Here is a 17,586-nt window from a genome sequence, read left to right as displayed (position 1 = left end):
TTCATAGATTCTAGGACTGGAAGGGACCTTGAGAGGTCATCGAGTCCAGTCCCCTGCCCGCATGGAAGGACCAAATACTGTCTAGATCATCCCTGATAGACATTTATCTAACCTACTCTTAAATATCTCCAGAGATGGAGATTCCACAACCTCCCTAGGCAATTTATTCCAGTGTTTAACCACCCAGACAGTTAGGAACTTTTTCCTAATGTCCAATCTAGACTTCCCTTGCTGCAGTTTAAACCCATTGCTTCTTGTTCTATCCTTAGAGGCTAAGGTGAACAAGTTTTCTCCCTCCTCCTTATGATACGCTTTTAAATACCTGAAAACTGCTATCATGTCCCCTCTCAGTCTTCTCTTTTCCAAACTAAACAAACCCAATTCTTTCAGTCTTCCTTCATAGGTCATGTTCTCAAGACCTTTAATCATTCTTGTTGCTCTTCTCTGGACCCTTTCCAATTTCTCCACATCTTTTTTGAAATGCGGTGCCCAGAACTGGACACAATACTCCATCTGAGGCCTAACCAGAGCAGAGTAGATCGGAAGAATGACTTTTCGTGTCTTGCTCACAACACACCTGTTAATACATCCCAGAATCATGTTTGCTTTTTTTGCAATAGCATCACACTGTTGACTCATATTTAGCTTGTGGTCCACTATAACCCCTAGATCCCTTTCTGCCGTACTCCTTCCTAGACAGTCTCTTCTCATTCTGTATGTGTGAAACTGATTTTTTCTTCCTAAGTGGAGCACTTTGCATTTGTCTTTGTTAAACTTCATCCTGTTTAACTCAGACCATTTCTCCAATTTGTCCAGATCATTTTGAATTATGACCCTGTCCTCCAAAGCAGTTGCAATCCCTCCCAGTTTGGTATCATCCGCAAACTTAATAAGTGTACTTTCTATGCCAATATCTAAGTCGTTGATGTTCCCTGCTTAGCTCAGCTCCACCCCTCACCACCAGGAGGCATTTAACCACTCAGAGACTTCAAACAGCTGGACTCCAAGAGTTAAATCGCATATAATGGATCTCTATGCAATAAATTATTCCTTCTTTAGCTGCTAACTCAGAGAGGTTTGAATAGAACTGGTCTATTCTGGGCATAAGTCTTCTCTTCCATTTTTATAAAATCATGCGCTTGGTGATCATTGCAGACCTCAAGAACCAAAGTGTTTGTTGCAGAATTAAGCCAAGTTTAGCAGGTAAATATCCCAGGATATAATTTTCAGCAGAGGTTTGGCTGTTGAAGTCAGGACCATTTTAACTTTTGTCCTTTTCCACAGCTACCTGACTGTTGTACAGTCCCATAGCATGAGTATCAAGGAAGGTCTGTATCTTGTGCAACCTTTATATTGTCCAATACATTTTAAATAATATCTTTTGTTGTATCAAGCATAGCCTATCCACAGAGGTATTTTTACATTACATAATATGCTCTGCAAATGGGATTCCTGTAAAGGCTGTGATAAATCCCCTTCCCATACTTTCATAAATAACTTCAGAATAACCGAACTCCTCTTTATTCAGAGAGCATTTATAGTGGACATGGGCCTGGGGAGTTTATGAAACACTTCTAAAAGTTCCCAGTAGCTCTGGAGTCTCTGGCAGTTCTAGGGCATTGGGGCCAAATTGACATGTTAGCATGTATCCTAGTTGTAAGTACTGCCTCTCCATTCAGGTGCAGGTCCTAGTGCTACTTTAGTGTTAGCCAGGGGTGAAAGTAACATAAAAGACTTACCAGCACAGGGGCCCATCTCCGGGGCCCCAGAAGGGGCGGGGCCTCAGGCAGAAGGGGCGGGGCTGGGGGTCAGCCTCCCCCAGCCAGCCCTTCTGCACTGCCTGGCCCACGCTGCCTGGGGCTCCGGCCACTGCCGTGGTAGCAGCAGTGGCAGCCGAGCCCCAGACCCTTTTAAATCACCAGGCCCCGGGGCATCTGCCCCTTTTGCCCCTCCCATCAGTGGCAGGAGGGGCAAAAGGGGCAGCGATGTTAAAGCGCTGCCACGGCAGCACTTTAATATCTACTGTGTACGGGCTTGTACCGGTGGCCACTTCTTACTGGTACACCATACCAGCCCATACCGGCCCACTTTCACCTCTGGTGTTAGCACAGAGGCAAAGCCCTCATAATTGAGTAACTGGGAAATCCATATGATGCCCTTTGCTCAGCCAGCTTTTACAAATTACAGGTTTGTTTCCAATTTGCAAATCTGGGTTGTCCCACACAGGGGCTGTCAATTAACTGCAGTTAACTCATGCAATTAACTAAAACAATTAATTGGGATTAAAAAAATTAATGCAGTTAATCACAGTTTTAATCATACTGTTAAACAATAATAGAATACCAACTGAAATTTAAATATTTTTGGATTTTTTTCTACATTTTCAAATATATTGATTTCAATTACAACACAGAATACATAGTTTCCAGTACTCACTTTATATTATTTTCATTACAAATACTTGCACTGTACAATGATAAACAAAAGAAATAGTATTTTTCAGTTCACCTCATACAAGTACTGTAGAGCAATCTCTTTATTATGAAAGTGCAACTTACAAATGTAGATTTTTTTGTTTACATAATTGCACTAAAAAAAAACCCAAGTGTAAAACTTTAGAGCCTACACGTCCACTCAGTCCTACTTCTCGTTCAGCCAATCGCTAAGACAAACAAGTTTGTTTACATTTACGGGAGATAATGCTGCCCACTTCTTATTTACAATGTCATCTGAAAGTGAGAAAATGCATTTGCATGGCACTTTTATAGCCAGCGTTGCAAGGTTTATGTGCCATATAAGCTAAACATTTGTAAGCTCCTTCCATGCTTTGGCCACCATTGCAAACATTTGTAATAAAAAGTAAATATAAGGTGAGCACTGTACACTTTGAATTTTGTGTTGTAATTGAAATCAACATATTTGAAAATGTAGAAAATATCCAAAAATGTTTAAATAAATTGTATTCTGTTATTGTTTAACTGCATGTTTAATCATAATTTTTTAATTGCATGATTAATTGCAATTAATTTTTGTTAATTATTTGAGAGCCCTACACTATATAGATACTTTTGTATGATGGTGAGGATGAAAATGGTACTTCTTAGCTAGGCTAGCCCAGACCCTTCATACAACTGACACTATAGGTACCTTATTTTTGTCCATTGCACAAAAAAAGGAGCCAAGGAGACACGCAGGGGAAATCATATGTACTAATGCACATTCAATTTCCACCCAGTTGAGAAAAAGGGTGCTAGAATGTATAAGTTATGTATCTTTTTGTATTTGTCATTTTTTAAAATTTAAAAACATCAATAAAAAAAAATAAGCACAAAAAAAAATCTCTTTCCCAGTTTCATAGGTAGAAGTGAGTGGGACGAAGATGTAATATCTAAGGTGGTTCTCTGAACCACTGGGTTTTTGACATTCACCCTTCATTAGTTGTGATGTACCATCAAATGGCATTCCATTCAACACATGTGAAAAAAGCTCATTTAAACCATATTTTAAAAACAAACATATTATATAAAGTTTTATTATTTTACTCTCCAAAATAATTTCACAGTTGGATGCAGCACAAATATTCTATGAAAACCTCTGGTTGAAATTAGACTGCAGTTATTTTGGTACCATACAACCAAAGTTTCATCCTAGACATGATTAGGTTTAATTATTTATTGTTAATAATGTTTGTTGAAAATGTAACCCTTCCCCCATTCATTTGTTATTGATAAATATTTATCAAATTTAAAAATGGGCAAAATTGGGCAAAAATGTTCACCTTTATGTTGTGCAGTAATGATTCAGTTAGAATATTCATGATTTGTGGTCTGTCACAAGGAATTTTTTCTGCTCCCTGATTACGCAGCTGTAAGATTTTACATGGGAGAATAACAGATAATGAATGGTGAATAGCAAATACCTCCTAGTATACATTTCTGAATTAATATAAATCCAAAAAATTTCACAAGTATTTTCACAAATTATTAAACATTTTTTATGAACTGGAAGTTATCCAAAAACTTGCAAATCACATAATGGAATCTACTCAAATAGCAGTGGAGCAAAGTTACCAACATTTACTTATGAATGTATTTTTTAATATTCTTTGACGACCACTAAGACCTGATCCTGAAGTCTGATCCATGGAGGCAGCCTTTTTTGTCAGTGCAGAGACCCAGTGAAGTCAGAGTCCAGCTGATTGTGGCTCTAGGATGGAGTACTCTTAAGCACTTATCTTTCCAAGTCAAACTGTGATATTTTATTGCATATGTAGTGGTTTATAACATTACTGGTAATATCCTGTATGAGTTATAATGGATAATTCCAGGTGGAAGTTCTTGCTGATCATAAGAAGCCCACCTAGGAGTTGTTTGATACATATAAAAAAGAGTATTACATGTCAAATACCACCTTCCAGGACTGTATAATGTGACCATCACTTTGTTTTTTCCTGCATTTAAAAAAAAACATCTTATATTCATGTGTTAAAGTCTTTTCCTACATTGCGAAGAAAGTGTACCATACTCTCCAGAGGTATTTCTGAATATTAATCTGAATATTTATCTGTAGATTTTCATCTTAAAATGACAGTTTGCCATTATACTATCACTTTCGATTAGAATTTGTGATGCTAATTAATGAAATTTAAACTACACCCCTTTTAAGAAACAGGCAAAATGGTACACTTAAATATTCCACTTTATGAAAGAAAATCTTCATTTGATTGTACCAGAAAATGAGTTTTTAGAAGTGACAACGAAAGCATGGTTTGAGTTCAATTGAAGGTTTGGGAGAAGGTCCAGAAGAGTTCTTATTTTATTTGAGTAAGTTTACCTAGCTCTAATTACTAATGTCACCAAATGTAAGCTCAGTTGACTTGGCTACAAAGTCAGTGCACAGCAAGCTAGGGTGTGAATGTACAGGGCTGTAGCCTGTTGCTCACTGACAGGCCATGTGGACTCTGGTACTGTACACTAATCATTCTCTAGTATGCCTTGATGTACTTCAGGTTGAAATAGCAGTATGTCAGACTGCACTATAGAACTTTTAGTGTGCAGTAGCAGGGTCCATAGCATGTGCGGCAGGCTAGAGTGCTGTACATTCACACCTTGGCTTTCTGAGCACTCAATCTCGTCACAGAATTATTAAGTACACACATAGGGCCAGACACTCAGCTGGTATAAATTGTCATAGCTTCATTGACCTCAAATTGAGAATTTGCCTCATTATCACCACCGTTCCCGTCCGTGTCCCATTTTCTGCACTGGTGAGTCACAAAGAGGTTTCTGTAGAAGGGAGAAGATTTTACTTAACTGCTTTCTGTAATCAGTGGTTTCTCCTTGGCTCAGCAGCTCTCTTCCACACCCCACTTAGCTCAGTGTAAGGGGCCAAGAGACAGATATCTATGTTTCAGGCTTAACAAGAGAGATGAGATGGGGAAATGTTATTTTGGGCGACGTTTCTTTTATGTGGAATAAGGTGGTTGGTTTGCTTTCTTGGGGAGGGGTGCAGAATTCAGTAGTATTTTTAATTATTTTCAAGGTATAGGCTCTATTTTGATGTGTTAAAATATAAATACAAAGTAAATACTGAAAATGTTCTCTCTTATATATGCTGTGTATGTTTTGTGGGATTACTTTTAGAGCTTGGAAACTGCTTGCCCACTCCTTGGGAATTTGAAAACATGATTGTGGGGAGGGGAGTCTGGGGGAAAAAAATGGATTGTGTCAATGAAACATTTCATTTCAATAATTTCAAAAAGTTTAATTTCAATTTTTATTTTTTCCTATAAATTTTGAAATGAAAAATCATTTTGACCCCCAATCAGAATGTTTATGTTTCAACAATGTCAAAATGGGATGTTTTGACAGTTTCAAACTTTTTTCAATTTTTTTTTCAAAACCAGGAAAATTGTCACAATGAACCTTTTCCTTCGAAAAGCTTCAATAGTGACAAATCAGCATTTTCCGGTGAAAACCAATTAATTGACAAATTCCCAACCAGCTGTAATTATTTAATAGTTCAGCAGCATCCGGAGTGACTTTGAAAGTTTTCTTACCCTTACTTTTTAAGAAGCATTTGAAATGCAAGGAGCACAAATGAATTGATTATACAAATATGCCATAAGAATGCTCTCTAATTTAAAAATATCTGTTTTCTCACTAGTAGCTGATTAAGGCAGCAATGGAACAGCTGCCAGATCCACTTCACTAAATATACAACACTGACATTCAATTATATTCTGTATGTGTCTCATGTTAATCATACCATGCTGCATGTTGTTTCTTTGGCAGTTACTCTTCAAAAAGAGGCAGAAAAAATGAAAAGTGGTTCCTAGCAGTTAATACATTCAGACAAGTTTAATTGAAAATCAATAGAGGATGCCTCAGAATAGGAGGAGTCAAAAATGTTACAGGTATATTCAAAACTAAAGAGAAACTCTTATTCACCAACTAAATCCAGTGTTATTTAGGTGACCCCCATCTTTGTAGATATTTTTTCATGCCTCGTCTGGGATGTCATCTATCACCTCATTGATGACAAGTATCAGAGGGGTAGCCGTGTTAGTCTGAATCTGTAAAAAGCAACAGAAGGTCCTGTGGCACCTTTAAGACTAACAAAAGTATTGGAGCATAAGCTTTTGTGGGTGAATGCCCACTTCATCAGACGTCTTGCGTCTGATGAAGCGGGTATTCACACACGAAAGCTTATGCTCCAATACTTTTGTTAGTCTTAAAGGTGCCACGGGACCCTCTGTTGCTCATTGATGAGTTAGCACTGAAAAGTAAAATAATCTCTTACCGTATTGTTGGGATGGTAGTTGAGATGCAAACCACTGTCACAGAGGGGAGATGATGTGCCACTGCTTTGGTCACTAGGGACACCTAACAAAAATATTCATGCATATAACATTGTCCCATATTACATGATGTTAGATATCATATTCAAACAATTACATTTTTGTCCTAAGCACTGTCATGGGTACAACTAAGCTATTCACAGACAACAGTTTGTTTGTTTCTCTTTTTATTCGTGAAATATCCACAGACTGATTTTTATGTGTTTGTTATTCAAAATTAGCCAATGAATAACTGACATGAACAATAGTCAACCTATGGATTTTTCACAAAGTATTACTGTGAGCATTAGCTATTTATAATTCACACTCTGATTAGCCCAGTAGTAAGGAAGTGGATTAGGATATGAGGGTTCAAGTCCCCACTCTGTTTCACTGTACATTCCAGCTAGTGCCCTCTAATAAGCAGGCAAGAGAGTTCTTCCTGGACCTGAGAAACCTTCCTGCAAAACGATCACTGAAACAGAAATGTATCACAGAACATTTTTGTTTTGACAAGACAACTTTTTCCAATGGAAAAAAGTTTCAAAAATATTTTGATCAGTTCTACTTGTGAACAAAAACATTGCCTGTTCAAAGTTTGTGAGAAATAAGGAATTGGTCAATGAATTCATGCAAATAAACTGAAATATTTTAGAATAGATTTCATACATCCATACACACACACACAAAATAGGTTTCAGACCTAAAAATATTTTTGTTCTCATAATTAAAAACTAAACATTATCTTCACACTTTCAGAAAAAAATGAAGTTGAAGGAAAGCAGAGGTGAATAAAGACATAGTCACACATATACACAGGCACAGATACACTGTAGCTATATACAGTGGTATACCAACAATTATAATTTATTATAATTAGAAGCAGGCAGCTGCTTCTATACATCTCTTTCAAATTCCCATTGGGGTTAGTCAACTAAAATTCTGTTGCACTAAAACAAAATACTATTCAGTTCAGAGTGTATTAATCTCCAATTAAAGGTATATCTCCACTAAAGCCCCTGAATGAAATTTAAATTGAGAAGATAAGACCTTAAAATGTAAATGTGCAATCTCAGTTTCACATTTAGAATATATAAACCGTTCCAATTTCAATGCCATTGTATGTTTGAAAAAAGGATCTTTAAATACTCTGGGCCCAAACCTTAGCTTGTGTAAACTGGTGTAGCCCTATTGATTTCAGTAATGCTATGCTGATTCACACCAGTTGAGAGTATGGCCTGAAGCAAAGATAGCATTAGCTTGCAATGAATGTCAACACAGCACCTGGTGATATTAAAAGTTCATATTCAGGCCACAAAACTGACTGAAATAGCTCCTGCCAATCACTGAAAGTGCACAGGAAATTTGGAAACTAACAGCAGAGGTTCACATGAACAATGAATGGATTTTCTTTTAGCTAATCACAAATGCTTACACGCACAATCTTCATTCAGAGGCAATTTGAGAAAAGCAGGTGCTCTTTTCAGAAAGGACACTGTTAGGGTCACTTCTTCTCCTGCATTCCGAAGAACCTGAACCTGAAGATTCAATATAGAAGGCATAAATACATTTTTTTAAAAAGACAGTAACAGTTGTAAACAAAACCCAAGTTCTCTCTCACAGCTCATATTTGCTCTCTGACTTACTACATGACATATAAAAAAAGAACCAAAACCATGACACCTACCACAGTCCATTCTCCGGTGTCCTTAAACAAATTTGTTTTTATCAAGTGCTACTTTGTAAATCTTTCCCATCAATGCACAGAGATTTTATTTGTCTAGCTTCCATGAGCTCCTCATAAATCTACAGGATTGTGTGTAAATCCCATCCTGTAGCACTGGGTAAACACAGGGCTGGTGCTACCATTAAGGCAAACTAGGCGGTTGCCTAGGGAGCCAATATTTGGAGGCGCCAAAAAGCGGTGCCCCCAATTTTTTTTTTTTTACAGAGTTCCTCCCCGATCTCGCGGTCGCCGCTCCAATTCTCCCGCCTGCCAGGCTTGCAGTGCCAATCAGCTGTTTGGCGCCGCAAGCCTGGGAGGAGAATTAGAGCCGGAGCGGCGTGCTCGGGGAGGAGGCGGAGCAGAGGTGAGCTGGGGTGGGGAGGTGCCACACGGCTCCCTGGGCTGGGGGGGTGAGGAGCTGCCGCAGGGCTCCCCACCGCAGCTCACCTCTTCTACACCCCCTCCCCGAGCACGCCGTCACTGCTCCACTTCTCCCGCCTCCCAGGCTTGCGGCGCCAATCAGCTGTTTGGCGCTGCAAGCCTGGGAGGGGAGGAGAATTAGAGCAGGGGCGGCGTGCTCGGGGAGGAGGCGGAGCACAGGTGAGCTGGGGGGGAGCCACTGCAGGGGGGGCGCCTTAGGGGGGTGGGTGAGCTGCCGCGGGGGGGCGCCTCAGGGCGGGGGGTGGCAGGGAGCTGCCGCAGGACTTGGGGGGGGGGGAACGCAAGGTGGAAGTTTCGCCTAGGGCGCGAAACTTCCTTGCACCGGCCCTGTGTATACAGAAGCAATGATTGTAGGATCACAACATATTAGATGCAGTATCTAAAACTGACTTTGTGACTGTGTTGTGCTGTCATTGTAGACATTTTGTAAATGAAAAAAGATTATACAAACACATACACGAGAATGAGTTTGTCACCCCATTACACTGTCAATTCACGAACTATGCATTAACCAACAGAATATTTCTGAGTTCTGACATGTTTCCCATCTTGGGACTAGCTAGCCAATTTCCTCACTAATGGGATGGAAACGGCAGCCTGGAACCATTGGAGAGAGCCCTTGGGTCAAGACTTCCAGGCAGAGCTAGTTGTGAACGTCCCCTGGGCCTCCCTCTATGGAAATCCTCCTCCTCCCCTCTCTGAACAAAAGACTTATCCTCCTTCTGTCTGTAGTAGTGGGCAACTCAGAGCAGTCACAACCGGAAGTGTAAACTTCCAGGCATTGACTTCAGAATTTGCTTCCTGCTGAAGAGGTGGCCAATGCATGATAAGGGTTACTGCCCTCTGAAAGAGTGGGCCTTATTCCATCATTCAGCTGGTGTCCATTGTGAGGAGAGAAGGGGAAACAGAGAAGGGGCTGCATACCAGCATAAAAGAACAGGAAGACACGCATGGGAGGAGTGAACTCCTGAAACTCACCTTAAAATGCTCATTTAAGAGGTAAAAAGCCACATTTCTAGTGTAACATGAATTGTCTATAGGGTCAATACAGATTATAGATTTTAAGAACAGAAGGGACCATTGGATCATCACATCTGACTTCCAGTATAACACTGACCAAAGAATTTCACTCAGTTACACATACATTGAGCTCAACAACTTATGAGTGACTAAAGCATATCAACCCCGTTTGAATGGAAGACAAGAAGAAATGGAGAATCCATCCCTTCCCTTGGTAGTTTGTTCCAATGGTTAATCATCCTCATGGTTATGCCTCATTTCTAATTTGAATTTGTCTGGTTTTTAACTTCCAGGCAGTATAAAAAAAAAATCCTCAAAATCTGGCCACCCTTTCTAGCTTACTCAGAGAAGGAGGGTTCCCCTACCAGCAAGCCAGAATCTATAGCTTGGTCCTTTGAAAATTAACCCGATCTTGAATCTGTAATATATGATGTGTTGTTAATAGTTCATTGTAACTTTGCCATAATACAATATTAAAGCATAAAAAAAACCCTATCCTCACTAGTAGGGCTGGTTGAAAATTTCCTTGCAGATCTAGCTTTCAACAAAACAACTGGCATTTTGACTAAACAAAATTTGTTGTGAAAAGTGTTTGCTTTCTGTAGAAAATTTTGATTTTTTGTCAAAAACTAAACACTGGACTACTGGAAAGCTGAAATATTTTGATTCACATATGCTGCCACTGGGTTCAAGGGATATGTAGTTTGGTTGCCTCATGTCCTCATTCTCCTTTATGTTTCAAGCTCCTTAGCCAGACTTCATCTCCCATAATTCACGTGTCCAGGAGATTTCCATGATACCCTTCTTTCTGTCTCCAAGAGGAGAGACCATGGTGCGTCATGGGAAATGTAGTTTAACCAAGAACCTCAACCTATAGAGGAGAACAAAACAGAACTATAAGCACATGAGGCACTGAAGCGATTTATTTTCAATTTCAGCTGAAAAAAATTGGTTTTTGATTTTTCAATAAAAAGTCAACATTTTCTGTGGAGTTTTATTTTATTTTATTTTATTTTATTAATTGATTGATTCTATTCATTAGTAAAATACCAGGATAGTTCAACACTAGCGCAGGAAATGAATTTTTTGCCATACTGTTCTAAAAGAGATGGGCCAAGTTCAAAAGTAATTTGACCGAGTGAGTGTTACATATAGTGATGAGTGCATAACTGATTTTTCTGTTTGTTGGCAGTTCTGAACAAAAATTAAACAATTGGTTCAGTTTGAACCAAATCTATTTTTTTTTTTAAATTTAAGAAGTTAATTTTGTGTCTGTGAATCCCAGGACAGGGATTCAAACTGGATCTCCCAGATCTCATGTGAGTTCCCTAACCAGTGGGTTAAAACTGACAAGAAGCGAGCAGCAGGAGCACTGGTACCACCATCTCCTCCAGCTGTTTTCTGAATGGCCAAAATTTTTCATGTCAAATTTATGGCTAATTCTGGGACAACCAAAACTGCATTTTTCACAGATTAAACTATTCATCAAACAAAATTTCATGCAAAAAATTTCACCTAGCTCTAGGCTTCACAGAACATTACTTCCCTGAAAATAGCGGACACTTAAACATAAAGATTAAGGGGTTATTATTAGAAAGGATTGTACAGTAGAACCTCAGAGTTATGAACACCTTGGGAATTGAGGTTGTTTATAACTCTGAAATGTTTGTAACTTTGAACAGAATGTTATAGTTGTTCTTTCAGAAGTTTACAGCTGAACTTTGGCTAAACGCAGCTTTGAAACTTTAGTATGCAAAAGAAAAATGCTGCTTTCAACCATCTGAATTTAAATGAAAAAGCACAGAAACAGTTTCCTTACCTTGTCAAATCTTGTTTTTAAACTTTCCCTTTATTTTTAGTAGTTTACGTTTAACAGAGTACTGTACTTCATGTATTTGCTTTATTTTTTGGTCTCTGCTGCTGCCTGATTGTGTACTTTGGGTTCCAAATGAGGTGTGTGGTTGATTGGTCAGTTCATAACTCTGAGGTTCTACTGAATTGAGTAGTTTAGAACTAAAAGGTAGTTTAGGTCTAAGTATTAAAACACTGCACAAATACCTAGGCATTTACCGATAGGAGCTGAATTCCCACAACAGCTAGTTTATGAGAGACAAGAGCACATTATCTAAGGGGAAAATGCATATAATTTTTTCCTCTTTTAACTCCCTAAATGTCTATCCCTAGCGCCATGAAGTTCTGAGTTAAGTATGATGTCATACTATTGTGTATGCTGGGCCATCTCATCGGAACAAGAAGGGATGACTATAACAGGATTCAAAAAAGAACTAGATAAATTCTTGGAGGATAGGTTCATCAATGGTTATTAGTCAGGATGGGCAGGGGTGGTTTCCCTAGCCTCTGTTTGCCAGAAGCTGGGAATATGTGACAGGGGATGGATCATTCATGATTACCTGTACTGTTCATTCCCTCTGAAGCACCTGGCATTGGCCAATGATGGAGGACAGGACACTGGGCTGGATGGACCATTGGTCTGATGCGGGAATGGGACAGCTGCAATGTAAAGTAGCTGGTTACAGCTCTCCAGTTCTCTGTCTCATGCATCTCCAGCCATGGCGGTTCTAACCTAGGCTCAGTTGTGCCCAAGCAACCATCTGCCAGCTCAGAACTCATTGGTGCTCCTGTCAATTCTATTTAGTCCATGATTCTGTGGCTAGCAAAGTAATGAATTTAAGCTCCTCCTCCTTTTAACATCAAATGAGTTAAAATATGGCAAATAGTATGCATTATTATACCTGGCATTTACCAGAAATTAACCTGAACCCTTGGTGGGCCATCCATCTTTAGTATATTCTATAGCGAGACAAAAAGGTTCTTATGAGAACCAGTCAAATGTCAGTCCTTTGTTCTTATGATGAGCATGAACATTTAAAAAGTTATATTTATGTAAGTATGCATTTGAAAAAAGGAGTGTTTGTACAGATGAAAAAATAAGCTACTGGATTAAGCCCAGATATTTTTTATTCAATCTTCCCAGAGAAGTGATTGCATGTGGTAAATTTCTTTCCACTAGGGTTTTCATCACTTCTCATTATATGAACACAGTGAAGGAGAATCCAACAGTCAGTGATGAAGTCATTGATAAGCATTTTATCTACTCTCCCATCCAACCATCATAATGAAGCAAATGGGGACTTTTTGAGTTACTTTCAATGGATTTGTCAGTTATATCTATTGAAGTGATAAGTTAGGAAGTGTTTCAAAAAGAACAGGTGTACTTGTGGCACCTTATAGACTAACAAATCTTGGGAAACAGACCTGTCCTCGCTTACAGACAACCCCCCAACCTGAAGCAAATACTCACCAGCAACCACACACCACTGAACAAAAACACTGACCCAGGAACCTATCCTTGCAACAAAGCCCGATGCCAACTCTGTCCACATATCTATTCAAGTGACATCATCATAGGACCTAATCACATCAGCCATGCCATCAGGGACTTATTCACCTGCACATCTACCAATGTGATATATGCCATCATATGCCAGCAATGCCCCTCTGCCATGTACATTGGCCAAACCGGACAGTCTCTACGCAAAAGAATAAATGGACACAAATCTGACATCAGGAATGATAACATTCAAAAAACAGTAAGAGAACACTTTAACCTGTCTGGTCACTCAATAACAGACCCGAGGATGGCAATTTTGCAACAGAAAAGCTTCAAAAACAGACTCCAACGAGAAACTGCTGAACTTGAATTGATATGCAAACTAGATACAATCAACTTAGGCTTGAATAGAGACTGGGAATGGCTGAGCCATTACAAACATTGAATATATCTCCCCATGTAAGTATTCTCACACTTCTTATCAAACTGTCAGTACTGGGCTATCTTGATTATTAACTTCAAAAGTTTTTTCTCTTACTTAATTTCTCTCAGAGTTGGTAAGACAACTCCCACCTTTTCATGCTTTCTGTATGTGTATATATATATCTCCTCAATATATGTTCCATTCTATGCATCCAAAGAAGTGGGCTGTAGCCTATGAAAGCTTATGCTCAAATAAATGTGTTACTCTCTAAGGTGCCACAAGTACTCCTGTTCTTTTTGCAGATACAGACTAACATGGTCGCTACTCGGAAGTGTTTCAAGTTTGCTTTGAAATGTAAGATAAGAGGATATCTTTTGCACAGTAATAGTATATTAACTGATTTCTCAGGCCATCTTAGAACACTCTGGCATTATCACAGTAACAAACTCTTCTGAAGCATTGTCAGTAGCTATAGTGCATTAATTGTAGCATGGTAATGAGTGCTGAGCACAGTACTAGGGGTTGTATGCTGCTTTGTGCAATAAGGTACAGCTCAACTGGGAAGCTGCAGTCACTTACAAGGGGTGAGTTTGGCCCTCTGCATTGGGAGTTCAGGGTTTTCTTATTGGTTTTGCAACAGCTACAACCTGGAACAAATACTTTAACCTCTTTGTGCCTGGGTTTCCACACATGTAAAATGGTGATCATAATTACCCACCTCAGAAGAGTATTGTAAAGTGTTTATTAATATTTGAAAAGTTATTTGAAATCCTTGGGTGAAACGTGCAATACATGTGAAAATAATTTAAATTAAGTGCTATAAAATATTGTTTCAATATGGAATGCATTTCAAATAAATATAGAGTTGTGATTGCTTAAAAGCCTGGAAAATGAAAAGCTGAATATGGCAATATTAAGTTAACACTGGAATAAAAATGGCATTAAAATGGTAATGAACATTTTGCTTCATATAGGAAGAAAGAGGTGGGAAAAGGGAAATGAATGGATTTTTTAAGATTTTTACATACTATAAATTGTATTTCCTTGTCTTCAAATTTTTTTAGTAAATATTTACTAGACTACTACCTGCTGGCCATTAGTTTCTTTCTCTTCCAATGGTAATTGCTTTACTTTTCAAAATAAAATCATAAAGGGAAAACCAAACTAGTTTTTAAACCTATGATTGTGTAGTAGAAAATAGCTTACAATGCAGCTGACTTCACTGTGCTATTGCTTAAAAACAATAGGTGGACCTCATCGTCTGTGGGATATGGCATATCCAGGGCTTTATCCCAGGCCATACAACTGGTTTGTTATGTGACGCTGGGCAAGTCACTTAACCTGTCAGGTCACCAGTAAAATGTGTATATTACTACCTACCTTAGTTCTGAGAGCTACTGCTTAATAATATTCTCTCATTGTATTAGAGAGAGACAAGGTGGGTGAGGTAATATTTTGTATTGGACCAACTTCTGCTAGGGAGAGAGATGAGCTTTCAAGCTAACATACCGCTCTTCAGGTGACCTTCCCCTTCCCCTTTGTGTTAGCTCGAAAGCTTGTCTCTCTCACCAGCAGAAGTTGGTCCAATACAAAATATTACCTGACTTACCTTCTCTCTCTAATATCCAGGGACCAACATAGCTACAACAACACTGCATCTCCCTATATAAGTCTTTTAAAATGTACGACTAAACCAGAACTCTAAATGGAAATTTAAAACACTTAAAAGGGTGAGTAGAGGTATGTGGTTAAATTTTCTAGTAGCCTGCTAAATTCTATACTTCTCCTCTTTCACTCCTTCATACCAACAGTCTATTGATCTTTCTTAGTAAAACTACTCCAACCATTGACAGAATGCTCATTTTGTGTGTCTTGTTAAAGCACAACCAGCAGTTTAATTGATGAAGGGCTATCTAGTCCATAATGAATTACCTTCATTTAAAACAGAAAGTGGTTATTTTAAGAAATACCACTCCTGTAATAACTGTACAGCTGAACTACCAAAGAAGCCAAGTTTATATATAAATATTTCACATAATTCATTGGGCCAAATCAGATCACCTTAATTCGCAGGTGTCAATTGGAAAAGAGGTTTCCAAGTGGGCTGCACTAGTTGTGTCCTACCACACCATTTCTCATTCCACCTGTGCAGTAACCAGAAATGTGGTTCTAGGGCAAAGTCTATTGTCCTGTGTATGATCAGGCCACTGTAGTAAATACACTCTTTGATTTGGTCATGCTAACACCAATTCAGATTACTTAGAATAACTTGTATAGCATAGTGGGCTCTGCATGGGGGTTTAACCAGGTTAAGGTACAGCTCACACAAGAAATGCACTATTTTTGTTAGTGTTAGTCACAGTTCATCTACCATAACACAGAGCATGGCCTGAATTTGGCCCATTCTCTATAACATAAGACTAAGGCAGCAAGGTTTGGTCTTTTGTTTATTTTTAAAGCCACACAAAACCTGTTCAAGAAAAATAAATTACTTCGTTCAACAATGTCACCTAGAAAATGTTGTTAACCCAGTTTAGGATTCTATATTTTTATCAGTACACAATGTTGTTATGCATCCTTAACCAAACTAAAAGAAGCTGTCAGTTTGCAGCACACAACAGGTCAAACTGATGCACCAACGTATGGTTGACGCAGGAATGGGAGAGCTGCACTGTAAAGGAGCTGGTTACAGCTCCCCAATTCTCTGTCTCATGCATCTCCATCCATGGCTGTTCTAACCTAGGCTCAGTTGTGCCCAAGCAACCATCTGCCAGCTCAGAACTCATTGGTGCTCCTGTCAATTCTATTCAGTCCATGATTCTGTGGCTAGCAAAGTAATGAATTTAAGTTCCTCCTCTTTTTAACATCAAATGAGTTAAAATATGGCAAATAGTATGCATTATTATTTCCACAATTTTTTTTACAACAAGACCCGATACTAAAGTGGGTAGCAAGATGACAACCTGTTTCCAGAAAATGAAACAGCAGATTTGGATAAATTGGGTCTCTCCTCAAAACATTTGGATCATGTAGCTAAGTATCTAAAGTATTAGGCATTTACCAGAAATTAATCTGAACCATTTGTGGATCATCCATCTTTAGTATATTCTATGGAGAGACAAAAAGTTTCTTATAAGAACCAGTTCAAATGTCAGTCCTTTGGCTAACATAAACGTGACCATTTATAATACAGTTTTATTAGAATTAATATGGTTTGACATAAAGCTTAAGACAAGGCCAATATAATAACTGAAAGTAGCAGACTAATATTGCATCTGTGTTCAGAACCTTAAGCACACGATAATGTTACACAAACAAGCAACTATAATCTGAAAAGTGATGATAACTTAGTGATTTCTGGCCCTGTCTGCATTTCTTTTGCAGCCTTTTTCAGAGCTCTAGGATGGACATTGACTGCCTGTGGAGTTTATCTGTTTGGGTTTTATTTTTTTAATCTCCTGTTCTGGCATTATTCCCATTTCCTTTTATCCTCAGGCAACTGCAGAAGTGTCCTCAGATTCATTTCTCTTTCTCTGACAACTTCATTGGGAGCAGAAGCAGGTCCACTAAGTCACTGAGATCACCCAAGGGGTGCAATCATCAAACTGAGTACCCCAATACAATATGAGAACACAGAGCAGGATGTTGAAGGCATGTCTGTGATGGAATACACCCATGTAGTCACACACTACTGCAGTAATCTTTATACAAGGAATGTCTTGCAAGGTATGATTTAAAAACTCAATTTGTTGCTCAGTATTGTCTTGATAAAATATGTGTGGCAA

The 17,586-nt window shown here is 38.7% G+C and overlaps 1 protein-coding gene across 6 annotated transcripts in view; it reads right to left on the bottom strand.

The window, feature by feature from the left end:
* Positions 1-17,586, bottom strand: part of SNTG1 (syntrophin gamma 1) — a 790,136-nt gene that overhangs the window by 181,088 nt on the left and 591,462 nt on the right. For 4 of the 6 annotated variants that reach the window (XM_008168521.4, XM_042857030.2, XM_008168520.4 and 1 more), the window contains 3 exons: positions 8,274-8,376; positions 6,802-6,884; positions 3,779-3,865 (listed from right to left, as the gene is read on the bottom strand). The exons of 1 other annotated variant lie outside the window; for it this stretch is intronic. In XM_008168521.4, the coding sequence (XP_008166743.2) occupies positions 3,779-3,865; positions 6,802-6,884; positions 8,274-8,376 (273 nt within the window). The remainder of the gene's footprint in view (positions 1-3,778; positions 3,866-6,801; positions 6,885-8,273; positions 8,377-17,586) is intronic. One more of the 6 variants, XM_042857029.2, reaches the window with a different exon arrangement.

This window comes from Chrysemys picta, chromosome 2 (genome assembly GCF_011386835.1).
Source record: "Chrysemys picta bellii isolate R12L10 chromosome 2, ASM1138683v2, whole genome shotgun sequence".
Classification (NCBI taxonomy): Eukaryota; Metazoa; Chordata; order Testudines; family Emydidae; genus Chrysemys; species Chrysemys picta.
The sequence above is the reverse complement of the archived record's forward strand: the minus strand, read 5'-3'. Positions and strand labels throughout refer to the sequence as shown.